Source organism: Folsomia candida, unplaced genomic scaffold (assembly GCF_002217175.1).
Source record: "Folsomia candida strain VU population unplaced genomic scaffold, ASM221717v1 Fcan01_Sc014, whole genome shotgun sequence".
In the NCBI taxonomy this organism is placed as follows: domain Eukaryota; kingdom Metazoa; phylum Arthropoda; class Collembola; order Entomobryomorpha; family Isotomidae; genus Folsomia; species Folsomia candida.
This window is the reverse complement of record NW_019091206.1, coordinates 3994379-4015932: the sequence shown is the minus strand read 5'-3', so window position 1 is coordinate 4015932 and position 21554 is coordinate 3994379. Positions and strand designations below refer to the sequence as shown.

General features: G+C 44.5%; 1 protein-coding gene across 2 annotated transcripts in view; it reads left to right on the top strand.

Moving 5' to 3' along the window:
• The window catches only part of LOC110855851, a 47063-nt gene that overhangs the window by 11588 nt on the left and 13921 nt on the right, over nt 1-21554 (top strand). For both annotated transcript variants that reach the window (XM_035856663.1, XM_022104243.2), the window contains exons 3-9: nt 3791-4049; nt 11753-11789; nt 12724-12861; nt 18499-18580; nt 18709-18744; nt 18866-18904; nt 19036-19168. In XM_035856663.1, coding sequence (XP_035712556.1) covers nt 3791-4049; nt 11753-11789; nt 12724-12861; nt 18499-18580; nt 18709-18744; nt 18866-18904; nt 19036-19168 — 724 coding nt within the window. The remainder of the gene's footprint in view (nt 1-3790; nt 4050-11752; nt 11790-12723; nt 12862-18498; nt 18581-18708; nt 18745-18865; nt 18905-19035; nt 19169-21554) is intronic.

The window sequence follows — 21554 nt, the reverse complement described above, 5'->3', positions numbered from 1 at the left end:
ATGAACACGAAAAGAGGGAATTGTGTCGTGAGTTGGCTGAATGGAAATTAAATCCTTTTAACTGCTCCATTACATGGCTTCCACTCACTCCATTGTTTCCACTTGCCTCAATTTATGGCGGGCCAATAAAGAAACGGTTGAGGTTTATGGTATCACACAATTACGCTGAATTACTTAATTTCTCCATCAGTCATGATTCACTAGGCTTTGTTGCAACCCAACTCCAATTAGTGTATTGTCCGTAAAGGTTCTCATGCTGTGTCCCTGCTCCAGGCGAGCTAAATATGTACAACGGGAAGAAGGAAGTAATGCTGTTGACGTGTTGGCTGTTACGGACTTCTGGAGTCAAAAATATGTACCCACGTGCCGCGTTGCTTCTTGGAATTAAAAATGTCTCAAAAAATAATAAGATTGTCAACGTGTCCGAGAGTGCAATTTGAGTCGAAGAAAGTCTATGTCGCGTAGTCAGTTAGTCAAGAGACGTGAGTGAAGGCAAGCACTTTGGCATATACGTGTTTTTCTAGATAATTATCCGTCCCTGTTACTTGATACAAATTAGAGCGACATTGTAAATAACAGTTTGTAAATATATAATGAGTCTCATACGTGTGCATTTTAAAGCACGGCCGACGCTCTCATTTACCAAATTAGAAAATAGAAAACAAGAAATTTCCATTAAAATCCGACTGACTGCAGTAAATAGACACTCGTCTCGTGTGCTTGCAAAGTTAATTTGTCTGTAAAGTTTCGCAGCCAGGTTTAATTTTGGCACTTGATTAAATTACTTGTTGACTCTGGTGATGAACCAATTTTGCAATACTTATGCTGACACAGTTTTCACTCCTCTCTCTCGGATTTCGTGCAATATTTTTACCTTTCGATAATTTACATTAAGCCGAAAATGTCCCGAGGTTGTACTTTGTCCCAAATTTCGCAAGAATGCTCGAGTAGTGTTAGTTCGGCTGGGGAGCTACACACTTGAGCGAGCAGCAATGAAACAACACAACAACAAGCGAATTCTACGATTAATATTTAAACAGGATATTTGAACAAAGTAGTCAAACATTTCTTCCATCCTGCAAATTAAATTCAAATTTTAAGAGAAAATAAGCAACCCTTTCCTCCTCGGGCTCTGTAATTTATTTTTATAGGCGAGATTGAGACCGATGTGTTTGATGGGATGGATGAGGTCCATGGTGGGACAAGCAACATTGGATTTCCAAATTCCAATCGCATATTCATACATAATAGATTCAATGGTTATTGTTATTTTACAACCACCGCCGGCACCTCCTTTGCTCTCCATTTATGACAGCATTCCCATCCCCACGATTTCTGCAGAATTCGAAAAAGTATGCATCCACCCAAAATCCACTCCACACGACGACCACGACCAAAAAGGACAATAATATCGCGTGGGATTAACGATTGCACAACTAATAAAATTTTATCACTGATTTTGTTTACACAATTTTAATCAAATCTTGAAATCGCATTACACGGATGACAAGTCAACTTTCATTACCCGGATAAATTTATCTGTCAGTTTGACGATCGTACCTTCCCGAGTTTCTCCGCTGAAATAATAATACGGACGGAGATTACCTGAATGTTTTTAATTATGATTGTCAGACAGACATGTCAAATAGAGAGCCATCTATTTGACACAGAGGAAGAAAAGTTGAGATTTGTATTAAAGAAGGTTTATTTAACAAGGTGGTTCGGAACGTTGCACAATTTTGGGAACTGGCTTCCCATCCACTTTCACCCACTCGGTCTGATTTGTGTTCCTGCTTTGATGTTGGTTTCGTGAATGGGCTTTGAAATATCCCAAGTCTGGTTTGAAACTTAGTTTCGCCAAATTTGCAAAGTGGATCCGAGTGAAATCTGGACTCGGGCTAATTCATTGGATGGAGAGCGAGGAAGACACTAATACAAAAATATCGATGACATTCCGCAAAGAAGTCAATGGAACAGAGTCAATTTCTACCAAGCCCATTTGGAAAATCGTATCTGGTTATTTGCGACTTTGATGGCGTTGTGGCAGTGGCAGCCCCGCGTACATCCTTTCAGCCACCGCTTCTGACTGGAATAGTCCAACTAGGCCAGATTCTCTCTCTGGGTCCTGTCTTGTGTGTTTCGTCTTTCAGAGGAAAATGCAGAGTTGTTTGGCAGGCTGGAGGGGATGGCTGGCGGCGGTGATTCCATCCTCCCCTTTGATTTTGATAATGCAATGCAATGGGACACTTTTCTGATGTCCCGCTATTATTACAAAGTATGACGACTAGCATTCGTGTATGCAGTTGCCGGAAGGAAGGAAAGAGGCTGTTTCGCTTAAGGATGGCCATACCACGTCAATGGCTCGAAATGTCTATTTTCGTCAATTTAAATATACACATATTTACGTACACAACACCCCCAATTTGCTCCCAGGCTCGTTTGCTTATCTATGATTCCCGTGTCCTCTTCATTCATATTATGGCGTCACAATCGGTCGGAGTGAGCGTCACTGTGAAACCATAAAATATTGTGCTTTTCCACTTTCTCCTCTTTCAACCAACTCCGTGCGGTGCTGTTCCTTTTATTGTGTGCATTCGTATCCGCTCTTGTGAGTGGAGATGTATGCACAGAAAACAAAAACCGATGCAAATTTTGAATTCATATTTAACAACGTTTCCGCCGTCTCCTGCACATCCTCGAAGGAGCAATGTCTCTCCAGAGAAGGAATCAGGAAATGAGTGGAGCTCTGTCTAGCGAGAAATACGTATGTACGTAGCAGAAGAGGAGTGAGTGAATGAGTTCCTCTTCTTCTTCTTGGAAATGGACAATTCTGGAGGAGAGAATCTTGTGTTATGGCTTCATTAATTCAACCCTGACTTGTTCGTTCCTCAATTCCCACTTCCGCCTTCGCTCCTCTCCTTCGTCCTACAAACGAGTATCAATTATGAATGGCCAACACACTCAGGTCGCACTCCTCCTATGGTGAAGGAAGGAGCGGGTGCCATTCTCACCAATATTTGCATATGTACGTGTACCGTGCTGTGTAGTCACGAATTTCATCTAATTTGTGTGGATCCGCTATTTACTTGAAATGCCTACACAGCAAAACAAAACAAATGCTTGTGTAATCTTTGGCTGGCTCGTCTTTCTCCAGTTCCAACTCGATCGACCAGCCCTGCTCAACTTTCTCTTTGATTACGTTGCCATATGCTAGCTCCACTAATTCCATGTCTGCGAATTGGTCATTTTGAGTACCAATTGAGTTACTCGATTTAAGTCTCAATTCAAGCCAAATCATACTGGTTCAAGTCAAGGGCGTCTTTGGCAAAATATGACCCACAATGTTTTGTAGGTCATGTCATCCACACGCCGTAAGAGTTTTGACTTGACACTGAGAAAACACAGGTTTATACTTTCCCTTAAATGCATTTGGCAATAAGTTGTCCAAATTGACAAAACTCGTGAAGCATTCGGAAATAGTGGGTGAAGAATGACGTAGGATTGAGTTATGTGTGAGGAGCAGTACATGACATTAAATGTCATGGAGGAGTCATGTAGGAGGGACCCTTGTTGCTGCCGATATTGCTGTTATTGCCATTATTTGGTGACTTTTCCTGGCCGACGTGGTGGCTGTGGCTGGCAGTCAGTGAGTTTGTGGTTTATTGTGTTATTTTGTGTTGGCAGTGTTTGTGATGGTTTCCCAGAGTCGTCCGGATATTATACCCATGTCGCGTCCAGCTCGAGGTTGAGAGTAAAAAATCACTTCAATTTATATCTTGTGACATTTCAGATGGGTTGCGACCCCGGACTGACGATGACAAGGCACCTGAACAAGTTTTGTGGGAGTCACGGGAGACTTATTACCTCGTCTGGGATGTTAATGGAAGAACAACAGTCGTCATCGCAGGATGGGAAATTGATGAAGATGGTCAGGTCAGAGTCCTCCCTCTCCCTCCGCAGCCCAGAGTCTCGCACGGGCTCCTCCGTCAAAATCTCACAGTCTTCCGCCAACCCAAGACCTCCCAGAAAACGACGACTCCTCTGCGAAGGTGCTCTCACTTTTCATTCTCATCAGCACGATCTAGACTTATGTAGGTGTCCATGTGTTAAGCTATGCATCCAATGTACACATGGATACAGTGGCTTCCACTCAACTATATATGGTAGCTGTGCCTCGTAGTACTTATTGCTCTTCCCTCATGACATTCTTTGAGCCAAAAGCTACGTCCGCTTTATACGGAGTGTCGCATTTGAATTCGTAGCGCATGTAATTTTGAATATGATTTCATGGAGAGCAAGGAAACTTTCATTTGCATGGAAAATGGATAATGTCATTTTTTCGGGTCCTGTGCTGCAATTCAGAAATACATCAACTCCATCTCATCCTTGTTCCTCGTCGTCGTCGTCGTCGTCGCCGTGCTCATTGCTATTCTTGGCATGTTGCTTCACTCCTCTTTCGCAGATAGTTAACCAAATCTTTTGTTCTCTGCCACTCCGCCAGATTGTTTCAGATTATGGTCGTAATCGCTTGTAATCTTCAATCGTCCAGAATAACAATTATTAAAATGGCCCCGTGATGGAACGTATCACGAAAAGAATCTCGTCCTCCTCCTCCTCCATTTGTTGGGAGGAGGGCGATGTGCTGGAAATTGTGACAGGAGAACTGATTGTCCTCTGGCTGACTGGGAAAGTTCCTTCTGTTTCATCATCAAGTACAATATGACTACTTGACGTAAATTATTGGGAGACATGCAGAACAGGGACGACGGAGAAAGTAATCACTTCTGTCGAGCCACGGTGGTGGGATGCGGCGGGTTGTAGGAGCAGATGATGTACTCCCAGATTTGTCACTTCCCCTCTCCGTCCTGTCTCTTATCATCATCACATCGTATCACTGGTAATAATAAAAGACAAACTGACTGACAAAACACAAATGTACGAGAGATGTGAGTGAGATAGAAACAGACGCAAGACGGCAAATGCCAGGCTGCTGACTATGAATATTTTTAGTGGATCATATTCCCTCCACTCACGGACAGGGAACAAGGACAGTGAGTAGTCGTAGTAGGTGGACTCCTCTTGACGTGGGAAAACTGGAAATGATAATTTCCTCCACCGTTAAAATGAGCATTTGGTCCCCGTCTTCAACGTGCATGTATCCGACGGAGCCCTTCTAAACATTATATGGCGCATAAATTCGCAGGGAACGATATCTCAAAAACGGAAGCAGACATTGTTTAGAAAAATTATGCTTCCAGGTTAATAATACTGAATACTGAAATGGTGATTTAAGGTTGGACGGTGCCACTGTATTTCTGGGAATGTAAAAAAATACGAAATGATGGGAATTGGCGATGCGAGGCCGTTTGCACCGTTTAGATTTGCGACTACAAATGTCTGACTGCATGGGATTGCTGCACACATGGCGGTGAGGTTTTTGCCTTCTCTCTCGGCACAGGAACAGTAACAAGATGAAGGCTGATTAATAAATTATTTTTATGAGACTCACAACTGCAAACTATCGTTCTAATATTTTATTGGCTCTTTTTACCCTTTTTTTGGGGGGGGCCACCACCACCTTTGGAGAAATGTTCGTGGCTGGCAACAATGAGTCGTGTATAGTGGTCAGCATAACTTGTACTTTCGTGTATGTCTGTAGTTTAGTTGTTGGGAGCGTCCAGATATTACGTAAGCAAAATCTATCTTACGCGTTTTACATGAGTGTGAAGGGGTGAATAGGTGGCTGGTCTAAACAAATTGATAAGTAATATATGGACGTTCCCCTTGGGAAGTTGTCGTCTCTGTTGCACATTGGCTGCTTTCTTTTTTGACTGCCGAACTCTCATTATCGTTATAATTGGGAGGTATATGTATGCTTTATGGAAAAGTGAAATTTCTTGAAAAATATCGAAATTGAGCCACCAATTTTGCGGTATTTTGCTTGCCACGACTAACGAGTCAATTAGGAATTGCCTTGTGTACAGGGAGAAAAGCTTCTTTTTGTTGTGTGTAGAATGGAAAGCAAATTGTTAACAAATGGCGTACGCGACGGAAGCGAGATAATAAAGGGGCAAAACCCACACCATCAAGAATTCAGTCGCAGGATTGGAACAGCGAACCGTGAAATGTGTCAAAATTGTGTATTCTTTACGAGGAAATATTTCTTCTCTTGTGGTAACACGAGAAACCCATTTAAAATTTTGTAAATTTCTCCAACACGAAACCACTTTCTCTTTTATTAAAACGTGCAATTTAGTTGCGAATCACATCCCGTCCACTTTCTATGCAATTCCATCAAACAATTTACTTTGGACGACGAGGACCACCAGAAAGCTCTTCAGCCATACCTACATTCCCTCCACGGTTAGGATGAGGATGGCATCGTGGTGTGTGCGTGTGCATACAACGTTGCACGTGAGGCGTGGTGCGGCGGCCTGATCGACTATTTGCTAATTCACCAACTTCAACTTGTTAAAGCAAATTGTGAAATGGCAAGTTGTTGAAATGCATTTGTCCAAGTTGAGAATTGAAAGTGTTTCCCAACAATTTACTTTGTTCGCCTTCTTCCCTTGCTCTGTTGGAATGTTGATTTCTGATCAGTATGCCAAGTGCATAATCGTCCTTCTCCTTTTCAACCAGCACCACCAGCTACCCGGTCCACCAGCCGAGGCGTCGTACGGGTTCCATCCACGACCGGACGCGACATTTTCCAGCCAACATTCCTCCCTACTTCTCCTCAGATGGTTTACTTTCCTCCATTCGACATGCATCCCAATTCCAACAAAATTCCCCCCACACAAGTCGACCATCGCCTCACCACCACTGTCACGACTTACCAGCCAGTCAGCCAACAAACAAACATACCCATACGACCGGAAGAGTTAGTGAAAATTCCAATCGGATATTGAGCATACGTTGTTACAATGGTTGGCGTTTTGCTCCAACGCGTAGAGCCCCCTCTTTTTGAAATGCTATTTGTGCAAAACGGAATATTTTCCAAGTCAGTGTTCCTACAAGAAGGAAAGAAATGTAAAAATTAGACAGGATTCATGAGTCGTAGAAAACTCGAATTTCACGGTTGCATCATTTTCCAGAGAAAACTGTTCACTTGTCTTGCCTCGCATCCATCCGGCGGTGTCCAACTCTCCGACAAACCGACAATGGGATTATATGGTTACGAAATAAAATAAAACAATCCGCCACCGATTAACTGATGGAAAGACGTGAAGCTTTTCCCGTCGGCAGCCCACAATAAGCGAATGAGGATTATTGCGCTGTAAACGCCTCCTGTGCTCTGATATCCTCTGGACAAACTTCAACCAAGCAAAAGTTGATTCGAAAACTGTGGGCGAAAAATAAACTTTGTTTTGAATGGATTAAATTGTGACAAAAAACGTGCTTATTCCGTCCGGATAGAGGGATGAATAGCACTGAAAGGGAATCTTTGGGGAGAGAAATGAGCACAATGCGAGGTTGAGCAGCTTGTTAAAATATGTAGAAAGTAGGTTGCTTATTCCTTCGTAGTAGTACTCACAGTGGAAGTGAACACGCATTAATAAAAGAGATGACGATGATGGGAAGAGCGATTGTTCATCAGAGAATCCTCCCATTTGGTCCAGAGAGTCTTCAAAATTGAGTTATTTGACAAATAGCTAGTTTGTTAAGGGAACAATATCATCGCGAATGATAATTCTGGAGAGAAATACTTCATTTCCTTCTCGTCCACGTTGTACAAATGGGAATAATGATGTAATGGAAGAAAGTTGGTAACTTTATTTCATTCTTCTCGTGCTGGGTGGGAGACTCGTCCCCATTTCGGCACGTTTCCTACCTCCGCGTTATTAGCAAATCCATGTGACGCGCGAAATCTATTATGTCAGAAAGCAGAATGGTTTGCAAAATTGAGTTATAAGCAGATGCCATACATAATTGTGCATTGTGAGTGAGGAGGATCTGAGCCTTGACATTAAGAGAGCGTCAGGATGGGATGGTTATGTTCATATTGTCGCAAAAGTCAGGGTGGGCCGGATCATTAGAAAGTTGTAGGAGGAGAACTCGTGGAATTGGTAGTTCACCACTCGTCGGATGCCGAGTTTACTTTTTATTGTGTCCAGAAAGTCATTCCACTCCAGTCCAAATTGCTCATCCATCCGTCGCCCTTCTCGCCAACTTGTAAAAACTTTTCGACTTTTGAGCAATTTCCAGTGTACAAATGGCTTGGTCTTATTGCATAAGAGTTTACTTGAGCTCGTGGAAATCGCTTGGCACATTATTACGCTATATATATTTTTCGGCAGCACATGAACTGCCGGACCTCACCACAGCTGCTCCATATTTTCAAGTCGGTCCTTAAAAATGAATTGCTTCATGAGTGAAAGTACGCACATATATAGCCACGTACGTCTAAATGTATAGAAGTACATACGTACGTACGCGTAGTAGCTGGGAGTGGTCGTGGTGGCTGCGAAAGAGATAGATGCAACTGGGAAGAGAGGGGCATCTTCATACATCATGAATTCTTCTGCCAGAGTGATTTGGGACTTGGCCTTTGGCCTTCTGCCTGCTCCACGTCGTCCCTCCGCGTCCGCACAACTTTCCTCCATGAATTCCTGCCCAAACATTTTGTGGCCAAAAATAATATCATCCCATTGTTGATGGCATTTTTAAAATTCTGGCCAGATTTATTGCTTCACTCTCCCGACTCGTGTGGCTGAATGAATGTATGAAGGCTGTCGACTCAACTCATAACTGTGCACCAACAATTCGGGGCCCATTATAAGAAAAGTTTTATTTGTTGTTGTTGGGCAATCACGAAGTTGTTGGATCATGTCATCATCAAGCAGTCGGAGGTCAGATCAAAGGAAGCTCAAATGTGGCACTTTCTCCTCCTCGCAGTGGTGTCTCAGTATTCCATCACTTTCACTTGACCATCAAATGCTGACGGTGGACCTTTTATTTCGGCAACTCTCTTCATTCCACGATCCACAATCACGCCCTGTTCTAATCCGGATGATGAGCTGGTGGTCGGCATCGCTCCCCGTCCGTCTCTTCTCCTGCCCAGCCAACCATTCGTCCCAATCGTCCCATAAAAAGTTGGATGCAATAAATAAGTTTCGACGGCGAATGGACACGATCGAATTTTCTTATGAACTATAAACTCGAGCCCTTGTTCAGAAATCATTCACACGAAGACCCTGGTCTTCGTCACCGGTCAAAGTCTGCCAAGGAAATTGTGGGCTTTGTGCAGATGGCCACTTTCACTCATCTCTTCTTGTCCATCCGCCGCACTGCCCTTTCCTTTGTTGCTGCTCCTCCTGCTTCTTCGCTGATTTTTGATGCTAAATGTGGTGCAAAATTCAAAGGTGGTGGTAATCCTTATTAGGCTGTCAAACACGTATTGTTATCTATGATGGATGACATGACATGCAGGGCTGCTGCTGCGAGTGCCAAAAGATTAAATGCGGGTGGGAAGTTCGCATTCGTCCAAGTGGGGTCTGATCTTGGTTCGACGAACGGAATAACAATCCGTACCCTTCAGACCACACTTTTATTATGGTTTGATCCGCATAAATACAATTGACAAGAGAAAAATCAGCTTCTTTTTCCAGCTTGTTGATATTTTGCTCTGGGAGTGACGGGAGTAGCACGTCGTTCGTACGTACGAGCGTAGCAGTGGCTTAGCCGGATTTCATCTCAGTTTATCCAAGTCAGATTGTGGATTCTGGCTGACTCCTGAAATTTTTATTCGTCATATTTCCAAAGTTCAATCACGTCTCATCGTCTCGTTTGTGCCGTATTTTGCGTGTTTTGTATTTGAATCGGAACGTGCCATCTTACACAACAACAGCAGCGAACAAAAACATACACCGAGCACCAGAAGGACGGGTCTTCTGTAACGTTCTGATTTCATGTCAACTTAAAATTCAACATGTTCTCTCCAACTTGCTCAATACAACCGTATGAATTTTTACTACAAAAGACCCAAACAGTGTGGAACGACGGCAAAGCAAGATTTATGGGTGTCATTCGAACAACAGCAACTTATCCGCATTTCTTATTGAACTGGGTCCTGCTCTACTTTCTGGACAATAAAGTACTCGCGAACCAGTCGGTCTGTCTAATAACGGGACGAGTATTAATTACGAGGGGAGCTTAGAAAGAAAAGTGTCACTACAGTTGTTTTCTCTTCACCAACAACACATTTTTTGATTGGCCAAATTCAATCAGGAGGGGCAGAAGGAGATTCGTTCCAAACCGACACGTTCCTCCTGGATGAGTAAGCTCCTCACATACGGGCGGAGGACGAGAAGCCTCGAGATTTCCAGCTCGATAGGAGCTACGTGTTACTGCCTGGCCACGAGGAGAGTTTGACACATGTAGCCTGTCACTTTCTGCGGAGGATATTATTGCATTTGATCCGTAATCCTCAGACCAGCTTGAGACGAGTGAAAGTGGGAGAACAGGAATGAGCGAGGGAGATGGATCTGATCCGATAACACATTTTCGCACACTGGAAATACAATCGAGAGACCAAAGCCAACTGATCCATATCACTCACTGCTTTCTTTGACTCGATTGCAAATAGTGATTCAAAATCATATTAAGAACAAGTACTTAATATGATATTTTCCCTCTGAATCCGTGTTCAATATAAATTTCAGCGTTTCATATTTGCAACACCCGCTCTGGAGGGTACAGAAATGAATGCATTAATTCATCCTGGAACGCGATTGCTGTTCATGTGAGGTTGAGCTTAACAGAATTTTCTGTCAATCAGTTTAGTGTTCCTACTGTCTCGCAAACATTCCATTATTCCAAAGATGCTTCCTAACGCATCATCGATTTAAAACTTGCACCACTCGGAAACTTAACGAAGCATTCCACTTGCCAACTTTTTATTCAATGTCTTATTTAGAGCGGAACATTGGATTGGAAAAAGGTTTGGCAGCTAATGTACAATTCCGCCTCGTCGAAACTATTCACTCGATCATCATCCATGCCATAAGGCCGCCAATACAATGCACACGCCTTGATGAAGCTCATCCTTGAGAGAGAAAAGTGGCAACTAAGTTTTATGAGTGAAGTGAAATGAGATTTCTAGGAAAATTAATATCTTTTTAAAATGAAATCCAACGTGGCCCACTTATTTCTTTCCAATGCAACAGATAACAAGACTGGGTACACAAAAACTTTCACTTCTGAAATACATCTGTAGCCTAGTTTAATTAGGATTTTTCGGGGAAAAAAGGAGAGTTTGGCAAACGTCTGAGCAATATGTGTCTAATGTGTATCTGGAACAAACAAGAGTCCCCGTGCAGCAGCAGTTATCATCACAAAAGGTTCTTCAATGAGATTAGCTGCTTGCTTGATTTTTTGGCCTGTTTGCGTGTGTGTGTTTTTGTGATTGTGTTTCCTTCTTCTTCTTCTTCGACTCTCACTGGGTCGGAATCAATAATGGATACAGCCAGCCAGTCCCAAACTCTGTGGCGCATTCACTCGAGACGTAGTCATTTTGCTTGCTTTGTGCCCACATGGTGCTTCTGCCTGGGTCAAGGAGTTGGTCTGGAGTTTAATTAAGACCCGTTTTCAGCGTGGTGATGCGATGTGGATGCGCCCTTTGTCCGCTTTCTTGCCTCCGCAGACGAGAGTGTCACCATAACAAGAGCAATCTGTTGCCCAGCTAGAATTAGTTGTGTTCTGGTGTAGCCTATAAAAGTTCGCAGTGCTGATCGTGGGAATGGTTTTGTTGCAGGAGTTGAACTGGATATCCGCCAGCTCTGTCTCGTGTGGTAAGTCAAAGTCAACATTCCTCTTCCCCACTTTCCCCTCCTTTCTCCTCGGAATGCAACCCCACATCCTGCCACCACCACCACCGCATGCCCTTCTTCTTCCTCCTCTAATACCTTCGGCTCACACAGGCGGCTCGACTAACCCATTTAGTTGAGTCATATATCGTCTCATTAATACTTGGCTCGGACGAGAAGCCACCAACTTCTCGCTCCCCGCACTTTCTCCTCAAAAACAACGTGGCTGGAGCCCAGAGAGGAAATGTTTCCTGCAAATGTGTAGCAGCAACCTAGCTCCGTTTCCCCTATCGCTCACTTCCTCAGAGAAGTAAGTCTGAGGAGAATGCGATGCACTCCTATTCCCGACAAGAACGAGGAGCAGCAGGCCCTGTGTGTGTCAGACAGGCAGTCAGACCATGGCACGAATGTTGTTTTGTGTGACCATCTAAAATTCAGGAGAGGAAAGAAGGAGTGGATCTGTTCTGCGGCGTAAGTGGAGCACACGCATCCAACGCAGCACAAGACTTGTCGGAAGTGAAAGCAACGAAACCTGAAATCTGTCTTTTTGTGGCATGTTCTCCGATTCCTTTTATTTCTCTTCCACGCGGCCCTCCTCCTCCTCCTCGGGTCAGACTGATCAGATCCACACAAAGTGGCCTTCACTTATGTACTCGCCCATAGGAAGAGCAGATTTTTGGCAATTGGTTTCACCCAGCTCTGCATTCACCCGACACAGCCCAACCTAATTGAGCCGCCAACTTTCTCTTATTTCAATTACACAGCCCACCATTTCATGAAACCTTTCTGGTGGGACGACTAATTGATTTTGTACGAGCCGTGTTTTTGTCTGTGTGAGCGTGTGTGGTATTAAATGAGAAGCTGGATGGGTAAGTCTTGTGTTGGAAGGTGGAAGTGCTACACTTTTGACCATTTTCAGCGGAGTGGTGATCATCGGAGCCGCACTGTGTCTTGCCATCGGGGTCCCTATAGCCTTGGAGATGCGAAGTCAGCAGCCGGGCGGTTTCAGACACGACATTGTTCGCAAATTGCTCTCAGAAGTTCCACTCATCGACGGGTGAGTACAGAACTTTCACTTGGTTAGATTACATTCCCTGATTTCCGGTCCTCCTCCGGTTTCCATCAAGACCCGCGCGCAACGACACTGCCAGCTTGGCAGTAAGGACATCCGATCTCGTCCACAGACGTGAAGCACGTATGTATGCGGCCGTTGCTCCGGCTTCGCAAAAACCAGGCGAAAACCTTGACATAAAAAATAATACGTGTTTCCCACTTGTTCCATCTTTTACAAAAAAAGTCGAATATTATAATGTCACCCCACAAATAATTCGTCAACATTTTCACTGCAAATATTTTTAAAAATTGCAAGCTAACAAAAAAACGTATTCGTTTGAGAATTAATGGCGTCATGTCAGGACAAGATTGTGTTTGACTTGGCGATCATGGCTGTAAACTGGTACAATAAATGTTGTATCATGATTCCTCCTGATTGAGGATGCTTCCCGTTCGGCTGGAGAAGGCGAGAGGAGAAAGTGAGGCAATAAATGGGAGGGAAATAATATTAATGGGCAGCACTCTCTGATCCGTCGTCGAGCGAATTCCTTCATCCATCCCAACTCACGAAACCCATGCGGATCGTGTACATTTGGTCCTAAAATATTAGCTTTTGACTGGAAATGGAGTACTCTTGATTACACGGAGTGGATCTTATTTGCTGTCGAAGACCAGACTGAGTGGAGTGTACGATTTGACGATTTGGGAAAATACTCGAGAAATTTCATACGTGGAGAAAGTATGCTTCGCCCAAAGTGGCCATACGTTCGCCTCTCGCTCTCACTTTTCCGCAAGATTTGACACAGTTCGTCAGCCTGGGCTTGGCGTCTCTCGCGTTGACATTCAATTCCTGGTAAAAAAATTATCCTCCTCGAAATCCACCGCCGCCGCCCTGATTTTTATGGAGCGAATTGTCACAAAGTTTTCGACTTTGTTACCGGAGAGAGCGAAAAAGGATAAGGATTGGGTAAGGATCCGACCTAAAATGTATTACAAAGTGGAGATACACACAGTCGTCGTCCCATGAAAACAGGCCTGAAACAAGCAGTCAATCCCATCTCCATTACTTTGGGATGCAACAGCGGTATTTATTTGACTAATCAACTTTGCAATGTATTCCGTTTGTCTGTTGCGTGGATCCACCAAATTGAAAGTTGACTATTGTTGACTCAGCAGATTAGAACGTCGTCCCAATAAAAAATGGGAATGTTTGTCCATACAAATCAGAGTGAAAGCAGGGACGACGAGGACGCGGGTGGATGGGAAGTATTGCTTTTTGTTCCAGCTGAAATTTCCTCCTCCTGGCGAAGTCTTGTTTTATTATTATTATGATTATGCGGAGAAGGAGTGGGGCCCAGGGAGGGACGGGCGGCGGTTAGGCCGGCATCTGGAAACTGGGAGGAGAGGAAGAAAGTAATCTGGTGTTGATGTTGAGGAGCTGAAGGACGAAAATGTTCTCGGATCACTAAGCTCACCGTCCTTTTGAGCAGTGGAGCATTGAAACATTTGAGTCGACATTCGAGATTCGACATCGCCCATCGAAGAAGGAATAATCGATTCCATTCTCCATTATAATGGGAGAACAAACTACCGCCGCCATGGTCGTACCACGAGCTCCTGCTCCCACCCAACAACGCCGACTACAAGTGCCAGCCTTGGCCAACTCCGTGTTCCAAAACTTGTCAAGTTTAGTGATACTTTCGCTTTCTTTCGCGATCAAGTCCCGTCACAGACATTTTCGCAGGCTTGGGATCGACTTGGGCCATGGACGTGATCAAATTGGATAAAAGATCCACCCATTCTCATTTCAATCAGTGGGGATGAGCAGGAAATAAAGCTGCTGCGACTGTGGGAACATCATCATCATCATCATAATGCGCATAATATATCTCGGCCTCCCCTTCGTGAGCGTGGAGGTGGACCAGAAAGAAACTCGGTCTTCTGTCTCATTTTTTGCATTCCGTTTGTTTGATTTGACACTTTTGGTGGTGGTGGCGGCGGCGGCGGTGGGTGGGTTACCAGCAGAATTCCTTTGTAATCACGACTATGGACCAGCAGAGACGGATATAAATACGGGGGCACGGGAGGAGATCACAAATTTGTGGAGGCGGATTCCCAACTTTTCCTGTTCTTGCTTCCTCCTTGCGTGCCTGGTGGAACTTGACAATGTTGATCCAGATTTCTTCCACTTTGCAAAGTTAACCAACTTATCTCGTTGTAGAGTGAGTTGGATTTCTTCTTCTTGCAAAGCAAAAGTTGTGATCCGTGCAGCCAAGTAAGTGAGTATCCAAACGGGGAAAGTGTATGTACACCCAGTGTCTGCCTGTCGACTTGTTTGTTGTTTGCGTTGAATGGCAAATAAAGTATCGTGAAAGCGGCGGAGGGAACAATCTCTATTAAAAAGAACAAAGAAATGAATTCCATCCCTTCTCCTCCTCCTCCCTCCAAAGTTTTGAGCAGGTCCAGAGAATGATACTCCTTGGCCTTATTACTACGCGAGGACTTTTCCTCCGGACCACCGTATTATGCAGACCCACACCACTTCTTCTTCTTAGGAGGGAGCAGTAATGGGAGGTCTACACAAGGTGAGCAATCTGCAGGCGGCGTGGAGTGAAAGTCGAGAGAGAGGAAATACGATGAGATGTTGAAATTGGAGCTCTCCTTGGCAAAGTTGAGCAAGTTGGAAGAAATGCTCCTGGTCTCTGAGATCGGATTGGACCTTTGCTCCGAGGAAATAGGTTTTCTTCTCCTGCTCGTAATGTTGCCATAATTTCTTCTGAATCTACTCTTAACGGAGGTTAGTTGTTGGAATATTTAGCCCTTGGGTACTCTTTCGGGAAATGGGGCGAGCGAAAGGAGGTGGGAGGAGACATTCCACACCGACCAGGAGCTCCCATTCGTTGCGGAGGAGCTGATACTCTCCGGGCAGGCATCGAAATTGATGTTGTTTGTATCAGACATAAATCTACATTTTAACACGAATGCAAAATGAGGTGCCAGGATTCGAGGTGCAGCTTGATTAATGGGCAATAGTCGAACGACCCAATATTATGGACCAGTCAACTAACCACGAATATACTTACTGGGGACGAGGTGAAAGCATTTCTTCAACCTAATGACACCTGCAGTCTGGCTTGATCCATCTGCAAAGTGAACCAGCCGCCCACCCCTGGCTGGCTTATCAATATCAGAACATTAAACATCCAGCTCGATCCATTGTTGTCCGAGATGAGAACAATAAGTCGGATTTATTAACTTTCCCGAACAGAGAAATGCTTTCAGAATCACCGGCAAAGTGATTTAACTTTCTCCTCCAAACACACAGCGCCTGAGAATCCGAGAGCATCTTTGGTGATATATGACCAATAAGAGTAAAATCTATTATTACTCACTTACTCTGCTCCGTCCTGCAGGGGGCGATTGAAGGATAATGTACGAGCAGAAATCCATCCTCCTTTCAAAGCCGCTCGGACGAGGAGGAGACAAGTGAAGCGTTCATAATAAATACGAGTGCAGGCAGAGATCAGTTAAAAGATTGGCCTTTGTTTATTCTTGGTTCACGAAGGCCCAAAGCATATCAGCCAACCACCAGTTTCTACAAACACACTTGACTTGCATTCTCATCCCGCGGAGAGTCGGGTTGAAGAGTCAACAATCCAATTTTCCAGTTCCTCCTCCTCCTCTTCCTGGAAGCCACAGTGTCATCAGCATCGCCGTCACCTAAGAAAGAGACACACAATGCGAGCCATCCATCCATTCATGTTGGCGTGACGAGGGAATTCCCCACGACTTGGTTGTCGCCACTTTGCACTCCAGCCTCATGTTTCAGCGACCACCAGCATGAGAAGAAGAAGGAGAGGGATAGAATTCCACCCACCACGAGGAAGACCTGGCTGGATGCGGTGGTCGCACGCCCCAAGTTGGCTCTGGTCACGAGGGTGGTGGAGAGAACTGTAAATCAATTAAAAGGATTTCTGGCCTCGGCAACAGTCCTTTGTCAACCGGATTCCGGGAGTCATTGAGGCATTGAGACAACACTGATAAGACAACCACAACCAACAACCTCCCTGTAATCACATTAAACCACCAACTACCAACCACCACCACCACCACTCGCAAGGAAAACGCTCCTCTTGCAGAACTGTTGACGAAGCATCCATAAATCATGTCTTGCGGATTGCAAGATCCGATTCGGAGTTTAGGCAACTCTTCCTCTTCTCACAACCAAACTCCTCGGGACGTTGAGAAGAGAAAGGCATTCCTTGACGGCACCCACTCCAACACACGCAAATTAATAGTCTTAATGTGCGAAGGAAAGCTACACACGCATTTGTCACGCATTTCTCGTGCTGTTCCTTGCCCTGCATATTTGACAGCATAATAACCAAACGCGTGGAAAGTGGCGTAGTTGAGAATTAAGAATGTTTGTCAAAGAAATAACGGAGGGGAAATTCAGCTATGACAAGTTTCCTCTCTCTCTCACGTGTCTCGTTGAATTGCAACTTGTCCATTAACCCAGCGGTGCGTCCAAACTATTAATTTGCGACACTTGTGAAAGTCGCCATGCTCCACTTTCTCCGCCTTTCAGCTTCACCTTCACGTCCCCACTGGCCGTCAATACAAGGGGAGAACTCAGGAATGGGACTTATTTCCCTCATTTGCATTAAAAAGATGTACTTTCGCATCCAGAATTTTAATTATACACGTTTAAAAAGGGTGTCTCTCTCTTCATTAATTCTGCGGCGTGCTCGTCTCACTTCATTGCGCTCCTTCACCCGCCCCACACTCGGATTCTTGGCCGGGCGAGGAGAAAGTGGAGAAAGTGGAGGCACAAGATATGTGCTACATGCGTATATCCCCCTTGCAATTTATATAGTGGGACTGAGGAGGGGAGGTTGTGTCCTATCAACTCCCGGATCTCCATGCCCTTTGGATATGTTGTAGTGTCCCAGGAATGAGCAAGAACCCTGAAGTGGTTTAATGCCATGGCCACATTTGCGCCCGCCACACCCACTCAAAGGTGCCCTAAAATCGCTTTCACTCTAGCTTTCACCCGTTCAAAGCCACGCCAAAAATCCAATTTTACTCGGATTTTGAAATTTCTTTGACCATTATACTCCCAGATAGTTGTTCTCTTATATGCAACATCAAACTCAACTTTTTTGATAATTATTTGGCAGAAATAATTTGCTTTGTTGATTACTACAACAATGCTCATTCAGAATTTTAACAAAGCAAATTATTTCTGCCAAATAATTATCAAAAAAGTTGAGTTTGATATTGCATATAAGAGAACAACTATCTGGGAGTATAATGGTCAAAGAAATTTCAAAATCCGAGTAAAATTGGATTTTTGGCGTGGCTTTGAATGGGTGAAAGCTAGAGTGAAAGCGATTTTAGGGCACCTTTGAGTGGGTGTGGCGGGCGCAAATGTGGCCATGGCATTAAACCACTTCAGGGTTCTTGCTCATTCCTGGGACACTACAACATATCCAAAGGGCATCGAGATCCGGGAGTTGATAGGACACAACCTCCCCTCCTGAGACGGAGGAGGAAATGGTGGAAAGTGTTTCTGTCCCTTTGTCCTTGTCCTTATCTGGAGAGACTCACTCACATGACGACCACTTATTCTATGTCGCAGGCACAACGACTTAATGTGGAACCTCAGGATGTATCTTCGTAACCAGATAAGCGAACTTAGTTTTGACTCCGACCTAAGACTGGTGAGTTACTGGCAACTTTAATTGTTTTGATAACAACTTGACTCTGGCGGAGTAATTGTTTCCTTCTCCGCCGCTCTCTCCCTTTCCCTCCACTGACTCAAACTATTGTAATTCCTTGTTTTTGGCAGCACGAACCTTTCAAGGGGAGCCAATGGTCACACACGGTAAGCCTCCTCACACCCTTGCTACTCATAAATCCAGTTCATCCATTTCTCACTCGTACATGGCTGCTAAAATAATTTCCTGCGCTTGCACTAACTGCCGTGTATGAACTTTCTTTTGCAGGACCTCATCAGACTGAGAGAGGGAGGCGTCGGTGCTCAGGTACATACTTTCCCCTGCAGTTTGGTGAAGACTGCATAGCTGCAAATAAAAAAATGCCTACGAAAGGAAGCTCGTGACCAAAAAGGATCCAATTGTATCACTGATTGCATTTTGTCCCCATTACTTTTTAGCTGTGGTCCGTATATTCGCCTTGCCAGAGTCAGCACCTCGATGCAGTCCAAATCACGGTGGAGCAAATCGACGTGGTGAGACGACTCGTGGAAAAGTATCCGCTCTACCTCAGCCTCGTCGTTACATCGGAAGGTATGACCACGTCGCTTGCATTCCTTGAGCCCATGTTCCTTCTAATTAGTTTAATCCCTCGTATTCATTCGCACCCTGGCAGCCAAGTTGCTCGTCGATTTGTCAACGTGGTAAAAAAAACTTTGTGGTTTAAACTTGGCGGAGGTCACACGGGTGCTGATTGCGCTACAATGACCGAGTAAATAGATTTATTGAAGGCGAGACCCTTAAAAGTTGCGAACTTTCCGAGCAGTTTATGTTCATTTGGATGTTCACGGGACAAGAGAAGGCTTTCGGGTCTAAACTTTAAGCCGCACTTTGGCGGAGAGTACTTGCGTGCAGTGCAGCACATTATGTAAGTATTTATTAACCCAGATTTTGTGACGATGCAGAGACAGGGACGGATTTGTCAGGTTTTTACGGTGGTTGTGAGACAGTAGGAGTGCTTTCCCCGGTTTCTTCTTTTCCTCCTTGAAAATTCGGGCAGTTAGTCACCTCTTCTGAAGCCTGCTTTGCAACACGTTCCCGTCAAAAGGGCAGAAATCTGGGCTGAATTTGGTGAGGCTATGCAGTGTGTAGGTGAGGAGTGGGTCTGGTGGACAGACTCCCGTTCTGTAAACTTTACCCGGGTAGTCCACTCGAAGAATTTTAATGGGATTGAGCCCATACGGGAAATTCTGCAGCAGAATATTGGGATGGAGGGGAATCTGCATATTTAAACAAATATTATTGCATTAGGTCCCGAATTCTCTTATCTTAAGCTACGTCAGCTCCATATAATCTTTTACCTCCGTCTGACAGCCACTGCTTCGGGCGCAGACAATGCTGTTGAGCTGCTGGACCTTGGAAGTCGAGGTGGTTAAATCATGCATAAGCCCCGATTGTGAAAATGCTGAGAGAGGAGGACGCAGCAAAGGCCTCTCTCTCCTCCGCCCGACGTAATCGTGAGATGAAAGTGTCGACGAAAATCCGATTTGCAAGTCGAATTTGGTTTTGCCTAACTTGTTAGCAGAAATGTTATTCCACTGCTAAACTTGAGCCCAAATTTGCTTTATTTATGTGTGACTTTATGTGACATGCCACATTTTTGATGGGTTTTCACCCTTTATATTCAGAGCCATTACATACCCATAGAGCCGCACTGCATCAAACAATTGACGTTTGATTGAATGAATAATCATGTCAAATGCAGGAATATCAGAAAAGTGAGAGAGTGAATCCTGGCCTTGTGTTGGCAGCAAAAGTTTTTTCCTCCGTCCCATAAAGTCGTGGATCCCACCAGCGAGTTTATACCCCGACTCGTCAAGATTGAAGTCAAGTGGTGAAAGTTAGTGAAAATAAGTTGGTTAAGTTTAATGTAGATTGTGACAGTTGACATGAAAAATCTGGGAGATGAGCCACCCAAACTGTCGTCTCGCAGTGAGAAAGGGCTGCATGAAGAGAAGTCTCCACTCTGCTCAAACCTTATCTCGTTGCATTCATAAATGATGCCGTGCGATTTTCTTTTCAAGAAACGCATCACCCAAAATGTGATCCACGGTAGTAGTGGTGCACATGGGATGCGATTTGTCACTCACTCCCGCAACCAACGCCAGCAGGCAGGGCGAGATTAATAAGAATGTGGCCTTCCTCCATACACTGTGGGAACACGACGTTGCATAACAAAGAGAAGCCCACGACGCTTTCTCTGAATGCGACACACCAGACCATTTTGTCGTCGACACATCCTCTCCCTGGTCCCATCCCACATGCTTTCTTGGAGAGTGTGGAGTGCTCTTGGAGGCGGTGGTGGTGGTGTGGGCACTCTGGCATGTTCCCTTGGCTCAGTGAGTAAGCACAAAAGTTTTTTTGACTTTTTGACAGTGACGAGCCGCACTGAAGTATCATTTTTCTTTCTCCTCCGTCGACAGTGAGGCTGAAGCCACTGCCAACTCACTCTCTTCCTAACGAACCAACTAAGAATGAGAATGAACTGATAATTAATTCATCTTTGGCCTGTCGTTTCCTCCTCAGGAACAATGCACAAACTGCAGATTTGCGCGACACGTGCATCCCAACTGAAAATTCCCCCAACTTTCTCTTTCTTAAAAAAACTTTGCCGTGCTTTTCCTCGCTGTGGTGCGGACAAGTTGAAGACGAAGTAATCTGCTTTGTACCTCAATGGCTGCATTTTGGGGGAAACTTTAGTTCACTTCCGCTTGTTTATTATGCACGCGGGGACCTGATACCTGATACTTGGGGAAGAATACGATGGCCCTGTTGCAAAGTTGTCTATAAATACTAATAAAAACTTGATATAGCCCGACCAAGGCCTGTTAAGGCCTGTTTAAATTCTAAAGCCAGTATCATGGTGAAAACTTAATTAATTTTCATATATTCAGCTTGCTAAATAAATTGTAAGTTTTCC